This window comes from Idiotropiscis lumnitzeri, chromosome 9 (genome assembly GCF_059441095.1).
Source record: "Idiotropiscis lumnitzeri isolate Australia: NSW breed Sydney's pygmy pipehorse chromosome 9, RoL_Ilum_1.0, whole genome shotgun sequence".
Classification (NCBI taxonomy): Eukaryota; Metazoa; Chordata; class Actinopteri; order Syngnathiformes; family Syngnathidae; genus Idiotropiscis; species Idiotropiscis lumnitzeri.
In genome coordinates, this window is record NC_142399.1 from 66803 (window position 1) to 77740 (window position 10938).

Below are 10938 nucleotides of genomic sequence, written 5' to 3' on the forward strand. Positions count from 1 at the left end.
TTTGAATGACCAAGATCTGAGGTTACGATGAGGCGGGACTGTCAGCGTGGTGGGGGCTGCTATACATTACGCTCGCGCACACGCTCACGCACGCTGAGGAGACCAAAAATGAGCGAAGCACTTGCATGTGTGTTATAATCTCTTTATACTTTTTTGGACTAAAATCTCTGCCCGACAACAAAACACCACAAATGTTAGAAGGAACAAATAACGACTTGAAATTTAAAAACGTCTACACACTAACGCGCTCGTGTATGCTTGTGTGCGTGCAGGTGTGCGTGCGCGCGCGCCATAAAAGTTAAAAAGAAAAAAGTCAACTGTAATAGGACGGGAACATGATTTTGTGTTCATTCCGTTTGTGATGTGCTTATTTACACTGAGTGTGAACACACGCGTGACTACAAAAGTTTTTAAAAAACACAATTTTGATGTTCATGTAAGAAGTGAAGATGATGTTCAGTGGCACCATGTTTGTGACGTGCTTATTTACAAGCGTGTGCTCGTGAGCGAGCGTGCGCGTGTCAGGCGTCTGCAGCCTCGTCGCCTTCCTGTACGTGGTTGGACTTGCCCAGCGTCTTCATTTTGGCCAACATCTCCACCAGCGTCTCTTTGACACTCTTCTCCAGTAGCCAGCCTTCGCTCTCGCACTCTGGGTTCTCGGGGTCGCTCATGGTCTCCAGAGACGTGCTGAGGTACTTCAGGCCCGCCATGTCCGCACACTGCATCACGCACACGCACACGCACGCACACACTGGGATCAATGAAGTTTTGAGAGAACCGTTTTGCTAATTGTGCTATCCAGGCAGTAAAAGTGAGGCTTGTTGTTTGCAACACATTGAGGCCATTGGGAAGGCTGATCTGGACACGGGAAATGGGATTAAGGCTTCCAGAATAGTCCCTGATCCTCAGCGAGTGTCTTTTGATCCACTTGAACATTTTCCTAACGACTTATCTCTGGAGCGGTCGGTCAACGCCTCACTCATTTAGACTGCTGCGCGTACAGGCGTGAAGTGCGAGCGGCAGGCTCACCTGCAGCAGAATGACGGCGGCGATGAGCACGCCGACGCTAGTCATCAGGCCGCTGAAGTAGGCGAAAAGGGCCTCGCGGCAGCCCCGTTTCCAAATGTTGAGCTCCTCAGTGCGATGGTCGTAGTCGTAGTGGGCCGAGTTGTTGGTCAGGTGGTGCTGAATGCAAGGCCGAGGAGATCCCGGATTACAGCAGCTGAACGGGACACTGTCCATCAGGAACTTTCCGTCCACGTTGCTCAGGACGCGACTGCAACACAAAAGCCAGCGCATGTCACCGTTTGGCATCGCGGCGGTTGTCCCGCGCACAAGTTATGCACGGACCGGAGCGGAAGTCACCCTATCTCTCATTCGCTGCTTTTGGGGCTCAGGCCAAATTACTTGTCACCATCTTTGTTTCGGTCTGAGTGACTTGAGGAAGTTCATTTAGACCAAAGTAGTGCTTTCCTGCCATCTTTGTAAAACCTTTTGGGGCAGATTTTGGTTGTCAGCAGCCAAAAGGCAGAGAAGGGCTCACTGCCGTCAGTACCACGCTTGTGTGATTGACACCAGCTGGATACCAAAAACGCCCACATTGATATTTTTTTTCGCAAATCAATACCGTTGGTCAGTATGTGTTATTTTGACCAAGCTTGATAATGGTTTGGTCTCGCTGATGATTACGCAGCGTTCGTGGCTCAACAAATCCGTTTTTCTGGTTTCCTGATTAGTGACGAGCGTCGCGCCCAACACGGCGTGACGTGAGTGCCTTTGTATCTGCGCGTGGAGGCACGATAGCCGTTTTCGTGATGCGTGACACGAGCTTGAATGGCCGACTTTTCGGGGGCATACGCTTGATTCCAGCAGCGGGATCGGGCGGCGTGCACTCGACGAATCGTGGCTGCTCCCAGCGAAATGGCTGCCATTTACATTTACTGCCATTGTTTTCCATGAGCGCCAATATCAAAGTCAAATCATCTAAAAAGCTCGAGGGAGATTGGATGTGAAATGGCGTGGGGAAGAAAAAATCTGGTTTCAAAAAGGATGTGACGCTCGCATGCAGCGGAAGCGTCACTCGTGCCTGAGTCCGCTTTCCATTATGTCAGCCGCCGTCACGCCGGCCGCGCAATTGGCCGTGTTGACGTGCGAACGGACACGAGGCCCGAAGCGTGCGAGAGCGCGTTGGGACGTCATTGACCTTGTCATGTCGGAAAAGATCACACGGTGGCGGATTAAAGATTAAGGAGAACTCTCACCTTCTAATCCTCCTTCATCTTCTGCTGACCTCATTCTCATTAGCTCTCGGACGGACATAATCTACGCAATTTACCACCAAATCACGGCACGACAAATGTTGAGCGCTTATTGCTCATCTACTCCCGACATTGCAACTCACTCACTCTTTGACCTCCCCGTTGCTCATGTCCAGGTAGCGGTTGCTGATCCACTGTACCTCAAACCAGTCCCTAAAGTTGATGTTGCCGCAGCAGCGGAACTCGATCTGCGTCAAGTCCAGAGTGCGTTTCATGAAGCAGCGCCCGGGTGTGTCGGTGTCCTTGTAAAAGCGGATGCTGTTCTTCAGGCCTTGCGACAGCGTCAGGTAGACGGCGAACTGCATGAGGAAGCAGAGCAGTGCCAGCAGCAGCAGCAAAACGTTGAAGACGCAGCAGAGTAGCAGGAACTTTCTCAGCATGGGTTTCCACTTGGAGTACTTGAGTGGGTCCAGCGAGTCGTGGCACACTTTTCCCCCGAAGGCGTTAAGGGTGCAGGCCAGCAGCCCCGCCAGGATCAGCAGGTTGGGCACCAGGTGGCTCTCACTCTCGTCCATCAGCTCGCTTCTCTTGCGCAGCTCCACCTTGAAGAAGACGCCCAGGCCGAAGAGGAGGACACCGGCCAGGACCGACACCCAGTAGAAGATCCACAGGCCCTGAGCCAGCTTGACCCGCTTCTGCAGGTTGAACTTGACCGGCATGAAGGGCATCTTGAGCACGCAGTGAACAAACCTTGGCGCTTGGAATTTGCCGCTACGCTAACTCAGCCTGCGCATCCGTCAGGCCAGGCCATGGTGGCCACGGGGGGCCAGACGGGCTCCCATCGCACGCGGCCGCAGCTCACAAGTTGTTCTGCGTAAAGTCTTGGCGCGGCTTCTCTGGCTTCACTCGCGGCACACGGTGGCCTACGCCGGCTCATAAGTCCCCAAGCCAATTAGCTGAGCCCATAAGCGGGCTTACGCTAATTGGGGGCGGGGCGCACCGCCATCGCGTGGAAAGCTGCCTACTGTAGCTCTCGTCCATCCTCTCATCCACCCATCAATATCTGTGATTCCCACCTGGGGCTCCCTGACAGATCAGTAGAAGGCTGGCTATTATCCAGCTCATCACATGACGCCGGCCCTCCTCACAACTTCCAGGAAATTCTTCCAATCGTAGTATCGGCCAATCGCTTTTGGCCATTCTTTACAGCGGTCTTTCTTGTGGTGTCGTTCTGCAACGTTTGAAACATGCTGTGGTGCAACACCTGCTTAAGAAACCTGGCCTTGAGCAAGATGTGCTGTCCAATTTTAGACCCATTTCCAGATTGCCTTTTATTTCGAACCTTTTCCAGAAAATTGCATGATTTGCAAACGAACGGCTGGTGAGCACATCCGCCTCACAGTTTGTGCAGGGTTGGATTCCGCCTCCGGCCTTCCTGTTTGGAGTTGGCATGTTCTTCCCGTGCCTGCTTGGCTTTCCTCCGGGTACTCTGATTTCCTCCCACATTCCAAAAACATGCGCTGCAGGTTGATTGGTCGCTCTAAATTGTCCTCAGGTGTGGTTGTGAGCACAGATGTTTTTTTTTGTCTTTGTGTGCTCGGCGATTGGCTGGCGACCAGTTCAGGGTGTAGCCCCGCCTACCGCCCGAAGACTGCTGGGAGAGGCTCCAGCACCCCCTGTGACCCTCATGAGGAAAAGCGACTCAGATCATGGATGGATGGATAATAATGAAAAAACTCATAAAAGCAATTGCCCTTGATTTTCATCTGAAAAAAATAAACTCAGATTTTCAAGATGGATTGATTTGCAGTTTAGACGCAATATGAAAAATAAAATGACTTAAAATCTTCCTTTTTTGGTTTTGTCTCCCCAGAGGTTGGTTTAAAAAATGACAAGGAATCGATTTCATCATTAAGATTGAACGACGATCGCTCAAATTGTCATTTCATAAACAAGTTCTCCTGTGTTCGAAGTTCCGAGACGTGATCAACTTGAGTCCACGTCAGATTCCGTTTTGGAACAATCACTGAGTGCTCGGCAATAGCAAATCTCTTTTTACAAACTTTGGATGAAGAAAATATTTCGTCGATCAGCCATCTACTTGACGACTGAGTGAAGCGGCTGTCTCATGCTAACTTCTGTTCCAGATATGATTCCGGATGTACAAGAGTCCAATTTAAACAATTTGAGATGGCGGATAACGGATAAAATCTTCTCCGATTTGAAAATGACGACCTTTTGACTCAGTAAAAACAAATTGTTTGGCCTTTTTCTGACTGATCCTCAAATAGGAACTCCATCATCGAGCTGTTTTCATAATCCGACATGAGGAAAATTAGCACATCAAATGTCTGGCCCAAAGTAAAAGAAGTCCACTTGAAAATTGGAAGTGACATTTATCCATACAATGAGCCGCTAAGATTGCCATTTGCTATTGACCAGAATAATTGTTCTTTCTGTGAACAAGTCGTTGAAACAACTGCTCATTTTGTACATGACGACTTTCTGGAAGGACTTTCCGTTGAGGATCTCAAGCAAAAGCATTTTTTCTCTTCCGTCTTTGGACTTTGACAGACAATGTGCGTGAACTGGCGTTATTAATTTTATTAACTAAATACGTCCTCCTTGTACAGCTCTCAATGGAGAAAAGCACTTTTTCTCTAGCTCCTTAAAGGACGTCACAGAAAATCACCTCAGCTCTTAAAATGAATGATCAAGAAAAGTGCAATAGCGCTCAGTTTGTTTTTTGTTTTTTGATGACCTCTAGCCTTGCAAAATTCGGGGGTATGTGTCTTGGTTATTTTATATAATTTTTTTAGCGATTGAATTTCTTCTTTCCTTCCTTTTATTTATCAACATGTTTAATGCTTATTTTCTTTGATTACTTGTGATTTATTTTATTTGTCTGTTTTTTATGGACGCGTGTGCGTGGGTGTGTGCGCGTGTGAGTGTGCGCGTGTACGTGTGCCTGGGCGTGTGTGTGCGTGTACATTTTGTGAATAAACAAATAAAGGAAAAAAAGTAGTCTGCATGGCGCGAGTGGTTTTCCCATCCACGCGGTAGCGCTAATTGACCCTAAATGCCACTAGCCTGCACTTGCAAGAAGAGAAATAAGCGTTTTTGACGAGTTTGTTTTTGTTCAGCTTCTCGTTTTTTTCTTTTCTTTTTTTTTTTTTTTTTTTGAGGATGTAATCAGAGATTCATCTCGAGCGCCCCCTATCGGGCTCGTCAAAAACCAACTTCTTTGTTGTCTTTCCGTTGTGTTAATAAAGTTTATTAAAAAAATCTTGTCTTTTGAAACACTTTTCGGCCGAAGCCACTTGGGGACTAGTTCCGAAAAAGTTCAAGTATAGTAAGGTAAACTTGCAAGAAAAAAAGACTCGTAAAGACTTGCTTGCCGTCATCTTGACAGCTAAGGCAAAGCAAAAAGTTTTGTCAAGTTCTTATTGGAATCCAGAGGTGAGTTGGAGCACATTTTCTATTCTTTCTTTCAGTTTCTTACGCCCTCGTTGGCAGGTAGCTAGTTTTGCTAACGTTAGCTGCTTCCGGTGGGCAAAAAAAGTTGCCTTGATAAGAAGAATTACCATCATCAGCGAGTGATGATCGCAATTTGTCAAATTTGCGCACAAATAATTCCGAATTTGTGCAAAGCCATCTCCAACAAGCTGCGAGGCGAGAAGAAAAACAAAACAAAAAAAAGCTGCGAGGCGCTGAAAGTAGTGCTTTGCAAAATTGTTTAATTTTGAATATGACACTAATTAAATAGACGACCAGTGTTGTCGTTACTTTTCAATATTTAGGTCAACACATCAACATATTGCTGAATCGCAAGTTTTTCCTTTTAGATTTATAGTTACAAGCCCGAAAATAAATGTTATTGAGAAAGCGTTGGCGACGTTTGCCCACCCGTCGTCATGTCTAGATTTTGTTTTCCTTTAAATGTTCACCGTGAAACGTTTTCTCCAGGTACTGTTCCGAAAATGCTATGCAAAAATTCAGTAATGCGCCCTTTGTTGCGCTTAGTTTGTCTGTGTTTTTTTAATAATAACTTCCATAAGTTGTTGAAGATGATCACTCTGTAACAAATCTGACAATTCTTTTTCAAGTTACATTTATCTCCACCACAGTGCCCCTCTTTGCCAGATTGTACTGAAACTTGATCAGGCAGGGTAGCCGTTTAACCTTTTCCGGTGAAAAGTTAAAAAAAAAAAAAAAAGTCAAGTCAGCTTGATTACTTGTGCTCAAAATGTTAATCACCAATCTTTGTTGTCACCAAATTTTCACCTTCCTAAAACCAAATAATTTATGGTTGTTAAATATTCATCTTCTTGTGCATTTTTGTTTAGCAGATGTATTATTATCGCTATGACAACGCAGAGGTCAGCTGCTGCTACAAATACCTCATGTTTACGTACAACGTAATCTTCTGGGTGAGTTTGTTCTTCTTCCTATTCGAGTGTGTTCTCAAACCTGCAACAGGAAGTGATGTCATGCACATCCTGTTAGGTTTAACAGGTGCGCATCACAGATACGATGGATATCTAAAGTCTTTACATACATTTCAAAGCTTTCTCCACAAAGAAAGGAGAGTTTGCAATTTTCCCAATATGGTCCAGCTGGAGCCACAAATAGGAGTTCCAGTTTTTTAACAGGAACGCCCTGTTCTGACAACGGGAACGCCCCCTCACACCAAGGGCCACGTTCGGTGTCGGCTGTTTTCTATGCCGTTAGATTTAGGCCACTATTATGTAAGCGTAATGTCAAATACCTAGTTCCTGCCATCATTCATGAATGTTTGGGAGCAAAAATAACAGACAAAATTCCCTTTTTTACTGTGCTCATTTGAAATGTTCACTCCTTCCTTCTGTTTTTGGTCAGCACCAAAGCAACTTATGTATTTTGATCCCCTTGTACTGTATGCGTTGCAGCTGGCCGGCGTGGTCTTCATTGCGGTGGCTTTTTGGGCATGGAGTGAAAAGGTAAAAGCCCAAAGCAAAGATGGATGACGTCTGAGTAGGGCTGGGCGATTAACCGAAAATTTACCGTTACCGAAATTTATTAGAATGACCGACATCATTTTGCCCATGTCGGTAAATTCGGTGTCTAAAAAAAAAATGAAAAAGGAAAGTCTTTTCTGTCTGCGGCAATGTTCATGCCTCTTTAAGTCTGCTCCAGCGCATGTAGTCACGTGACTCAGGCGCTGTAGAAGAATGTAAACACAAGACGCGTTCGTAGCTGGCGATTCAAATTCAGAAGCGGCTGACACGGCTAAAGACGAAGTAACGTTAGTTGAAATTGGTCTTGTCGCGCTTGTCCCAAAAAGAAATTCGACATCTGTCGTTTGGAAATGTTTTGGGTTCCATAAAGACGATGTTTGCGCAAAAGAACATGAACTACAAAGTGCGTCGTAAGCACCTGAAACAGCGCGTCCAACCTTTTCTTTTTCACCACCCACAACACAACCATGCTGTTGACTTGGAGCTTGTGCTAAAAGTTCAAAGTGAGAAGCAAGGTTGGACAAGTGACAACAGCCCACTAACGGAGGCGACACCATACGAAAGAACGTCTCAGTGGTGGACGCGATAGCCTAGCACATAGCTAAAGATAGAGCTCCTGAAGTTACAGTGGAGCGCACAGGATTTAAACGCCTCATGAACGTAGCCGACAAGAGGTACGAAAATATTTGCCGCAAACAGCACTTCCCGATATGGACAACATCGGGACGGGAGCGGAGACATGTCGAGCATTTTGCATCCACATCCGACTTGTGGTCGAGTCGCAACATGGATCCCTGTTTGAGCCTGAAATGTGCAGTACATAGACGACAAGTGGCGACTGCGCACCGGAGTACTCGAGACGGCACATTTTACTGATGAAGCACACGCGTTTATTTGGCATTGGCATTCCATTGCCATTTTTTTCATTTTATTTAGCATTTTGTTTACAGGCGACTAGTGCCTTTGCACATGGCATTATTTATATTGTTTACAAGATACCTTTACACAAATCTAAGCATTTGCAAATGGCATTACACCATCTCGGCACAATCTATTTGCAGGAAAAGATTTTGTGAGAGGTACCCTTTTTTTCCTGTTCTTTGTGACATTGTTCAAGTCATGCAAAGCAAGCTATTTTGAATGTTTATTCAAATGATTTTTGTACTTCTATTTTTCATTGAAAGTAATGTGTACCAGTTGGTCAATAAAAAAAAAGCAGTTAATATGCATTTTCTGCATTTATTTTGATTTTGGTCCTCAGGGGGAATTTATCGTGCATTTATCGTTATCGAGGTAAAATTGCCCAATTTATCGCGATATTGATTTTAGGTCATATCGCCCAGCCCTACGTCTGAGCCATCCCCAAACGATCACCTTTGTCTTTGTTCCTCAGGGCGTCCTGCTGGACCTGGCGCAGGTGACCCGTCTGCGCGGTTTGGACCCGGTGTGGTTGTTGCTTGTGGTGGGCACGGTCACCTTCATCCTGGGCTTTGCGGGATGTGTGGGAGCGCTCAGAGAAAACATCTGCCTGCTCAAATTTGTACGTGCAAACAAAGTCACTGGTAGGGCAACGTGCGGCAAATTGAATGTGGCGACGGAAATATTTGAGAATATTCTCTCTCTCGCTTGTTGCGTTTGGCGTACCGGTTGAGCCGGATCCATTTTGAATGGTGGGCTGCCAGCCAAACGCACGCGACCCTTCGCTCCATTGGACAATTTCGAGCCGTATAACTGAACGGGCGTTTGTGGAATGTGCGAGGGAGCCAAAGTGCTTGGAGAAAATGTTTGCGCTTTTCTTCGCGTAATCCAACAAAGGTGGCCGAGCTGTAGACCCGTTTGGAAACTGGACCTCGGTACCGTGGAGCGCATGTCGTCGGTGTCATTGAATTGAATTGAGAACAATTCAAATGATTCCCGTGTGTGTGTTTTTCGTGCGTGGTGGTCAGTTTTGCGGCATGATCGGCTTGATCTTCTTGGTGGAGCTGGCGGTTGCCGTGCTGGCCGTGCTTTTCCAGAGTCAGGTGCGAGAATGGATCAACAGCTTCTTCCTGGCCAACGTCAAAGCGTACCGAGACGACATTGACCTGCAGAACCTGATTGACTCACTGCAGAGGACGGTAAGCCACACGCGGCCGTCATCCGTGGCTTTGGCCCGCCGGGTCAAATCGAGAGTGTGTGTTTGGGTCACAGAATCACTGCTGCGGCGCGCAACATCCCGATGACTGGGAAGCCAACGTTTACTTCACCTGTAACGGAACGCATCGTAGCAGAGAGAAGTGCGGAGTTCCCTTTTCCTGCTGCATCGCCGATCCTGCCGTGAGTCCGCCCGCTGAGCCTCGTCTTCCTCGCCGTCTTCATTGTCCTGTCGGCGCGCAAAGGACAGCGTTTCCCTCGCTAGGGCACGTGCTAACATTCAACTCAAATGTGTGCGTGTGCTCTCCAGGACTCGGTGCTGAACACTCAGTGTGGCTATGATGTGAGAAACAAAGCCAAGGTGAGGGCTGCCAATCGTCTGCTTCGTAGGGCCACTTACTGAAAAGCCCAGGTGACATCACTTCCTGTATTGTTGACCTTTGCGTTGATACTATCAAATATGTTGTCGTTATTTCAGGCCGAGTGGCCGGATCACATTTACGTGAAAGGTTGCGTTGCCGCACTGGAAGACTGGTTACCTGCAAATCTTTACACACTTGCCGCCATCTTTGTTGCCATCTCTCTGCTGCAGGTGTGAGCGCCACAAAGTCCTGCTCATGTCTCTCTGTGTGATGCATATGAACGCAAAAGTATTCCATATGACATGCAACATACGTGTGCTGTCCATCAGATGGTGGGTATCTACCTGGCCAGGTCGCTCATATCAGACATTCAAAAGGTGCGACTCTCTTACTGAAGCGGGCGAGGGATGGTAGCGGCTGTTCTTCTCTGGGAGCTTGACGACGATGGACGATGAACGGGATGATTTTTGCTTCAGCTCTGTCGCGCTTCCTCACGCTTGACAGTTGAGCTGCTCCTGTTTTTGCATTTTTTATCGTTTCTCTGTCCAGACTTCCATGTGTCATATGTGACAGTAGTCTGAAGTAACGTGACATGCGATGTCACGCCAATGTGCGACATCCTTTAAAAAAAAAAAAAATCCGTCAAGTTGGCGGCAGGAAGTGAATGAGTGACACGAGCCGTTGTTTTACGCACTGGATTTATTAAGCTTCGACTCTTTGTGGCTGAGCAGTGACTAAATGTGAAAGTGTTGCACATATTAAAGTGACTTTTTTTTATTTGTGCTCCTGACTGTAGTTTAATTATTAACAATACATTGGGCTGTGACATCATGGGTGGAGGCTGAGTGCTTTGTCCTGACCAAGAATTATTTTAAAATAATTTAGCAACGACTTCTCATCTACGTTTAGTCATCTAATGGCTTTCCAATTTTTGAGATGATAGAAATTCTTTTATTATTGAATTGTGCCTTCTCAGAACTAATGAAATAAAATAGTGCCCCCTACTGACTGAGATGAGCCGTGACTGACGTCACTTTTGAGCCTTCCCAAAATTCACGTCACCACTTTCTGAGTGAGTCCTCTGTATACAAAACGTCAAAATAGATTTACTTTTTGTATTATTTCTGATACCTTTAATATTGAGAGTGATTAATTTCAAATTACCGAGGTAAGAGTCTGTCATATGGA

The 10938-nt window shown here is 46.4% G+C and overlaps 2 protein-coding genes across 8 annotated transcripts; one reads left to right on the plus strand and one right to left on the minus strand.

Moving 5' to 3' along the window:
- Positions 1–128: 128 nt before the first annotated feature.
- On the minus strand, positions 129–3192 carry prph2b (peripherin 2b (retinal degeneration, slow)). The gene is made up of 3 exons (XM_088304090.1): positions 2406–3192; positions 1030–1276; positions 129–719 (listed from the first exon to the last, which is right to left on the minus strand). The coding sequence occupies exons 1-3, from the start codon at positions 2984–2986 to the stop codon at positions 522–524; spliced, it is 1026 nt and encodes a 341-aa protein (XP_088160216.1). The 5' UTR covers positions 2987–3192; the 3' UTR covers positions 129–521.
- A 2334-nt stretch (positions 3193–5526) lies between these two features.
- On the plus strand, positions 5527–10527 carry tspan14 (tetraspanin 14). 7 transcript variants are annotated; one of them, XM_088304094.1, is made up of 9 exons: positions 5527–5717; positions 6605–6688; positions 7187–7237; positions 8649–8717; positions 9202–9372; positions 9446–9571; positions 9699–9749; positions 9867–9980; positions 10080–10527. In XM_088304094.1, the coding sequence occupies exons 2-9, from the start codon at positions 6608–6610 to the stop codon at positions 10143–10145; spliced, it is 729 nt and encodes a 242-aa protein (XP_088160220.1). In that variant the 5' UTR covers positions 5527–5717; positions 6605–6607; the 3' UTR covers positions 10146–10527. The 7 variants fall into 7 exon arrangements, with proteins under 7 accessions (XP_088160220.1, XP_088160221.1, XP_088160217.1 ...); XM_088304095.1 differs by having other exon boundaries at positions 5531–5717; positions 8649–8672; XM_088304091.1 differs by having other exon boundaries at positions 5536–5717; positions 6608–6688; positions 8649–8795.
- Positions 10528–10938: the final 411 nt, after the last annotated feature.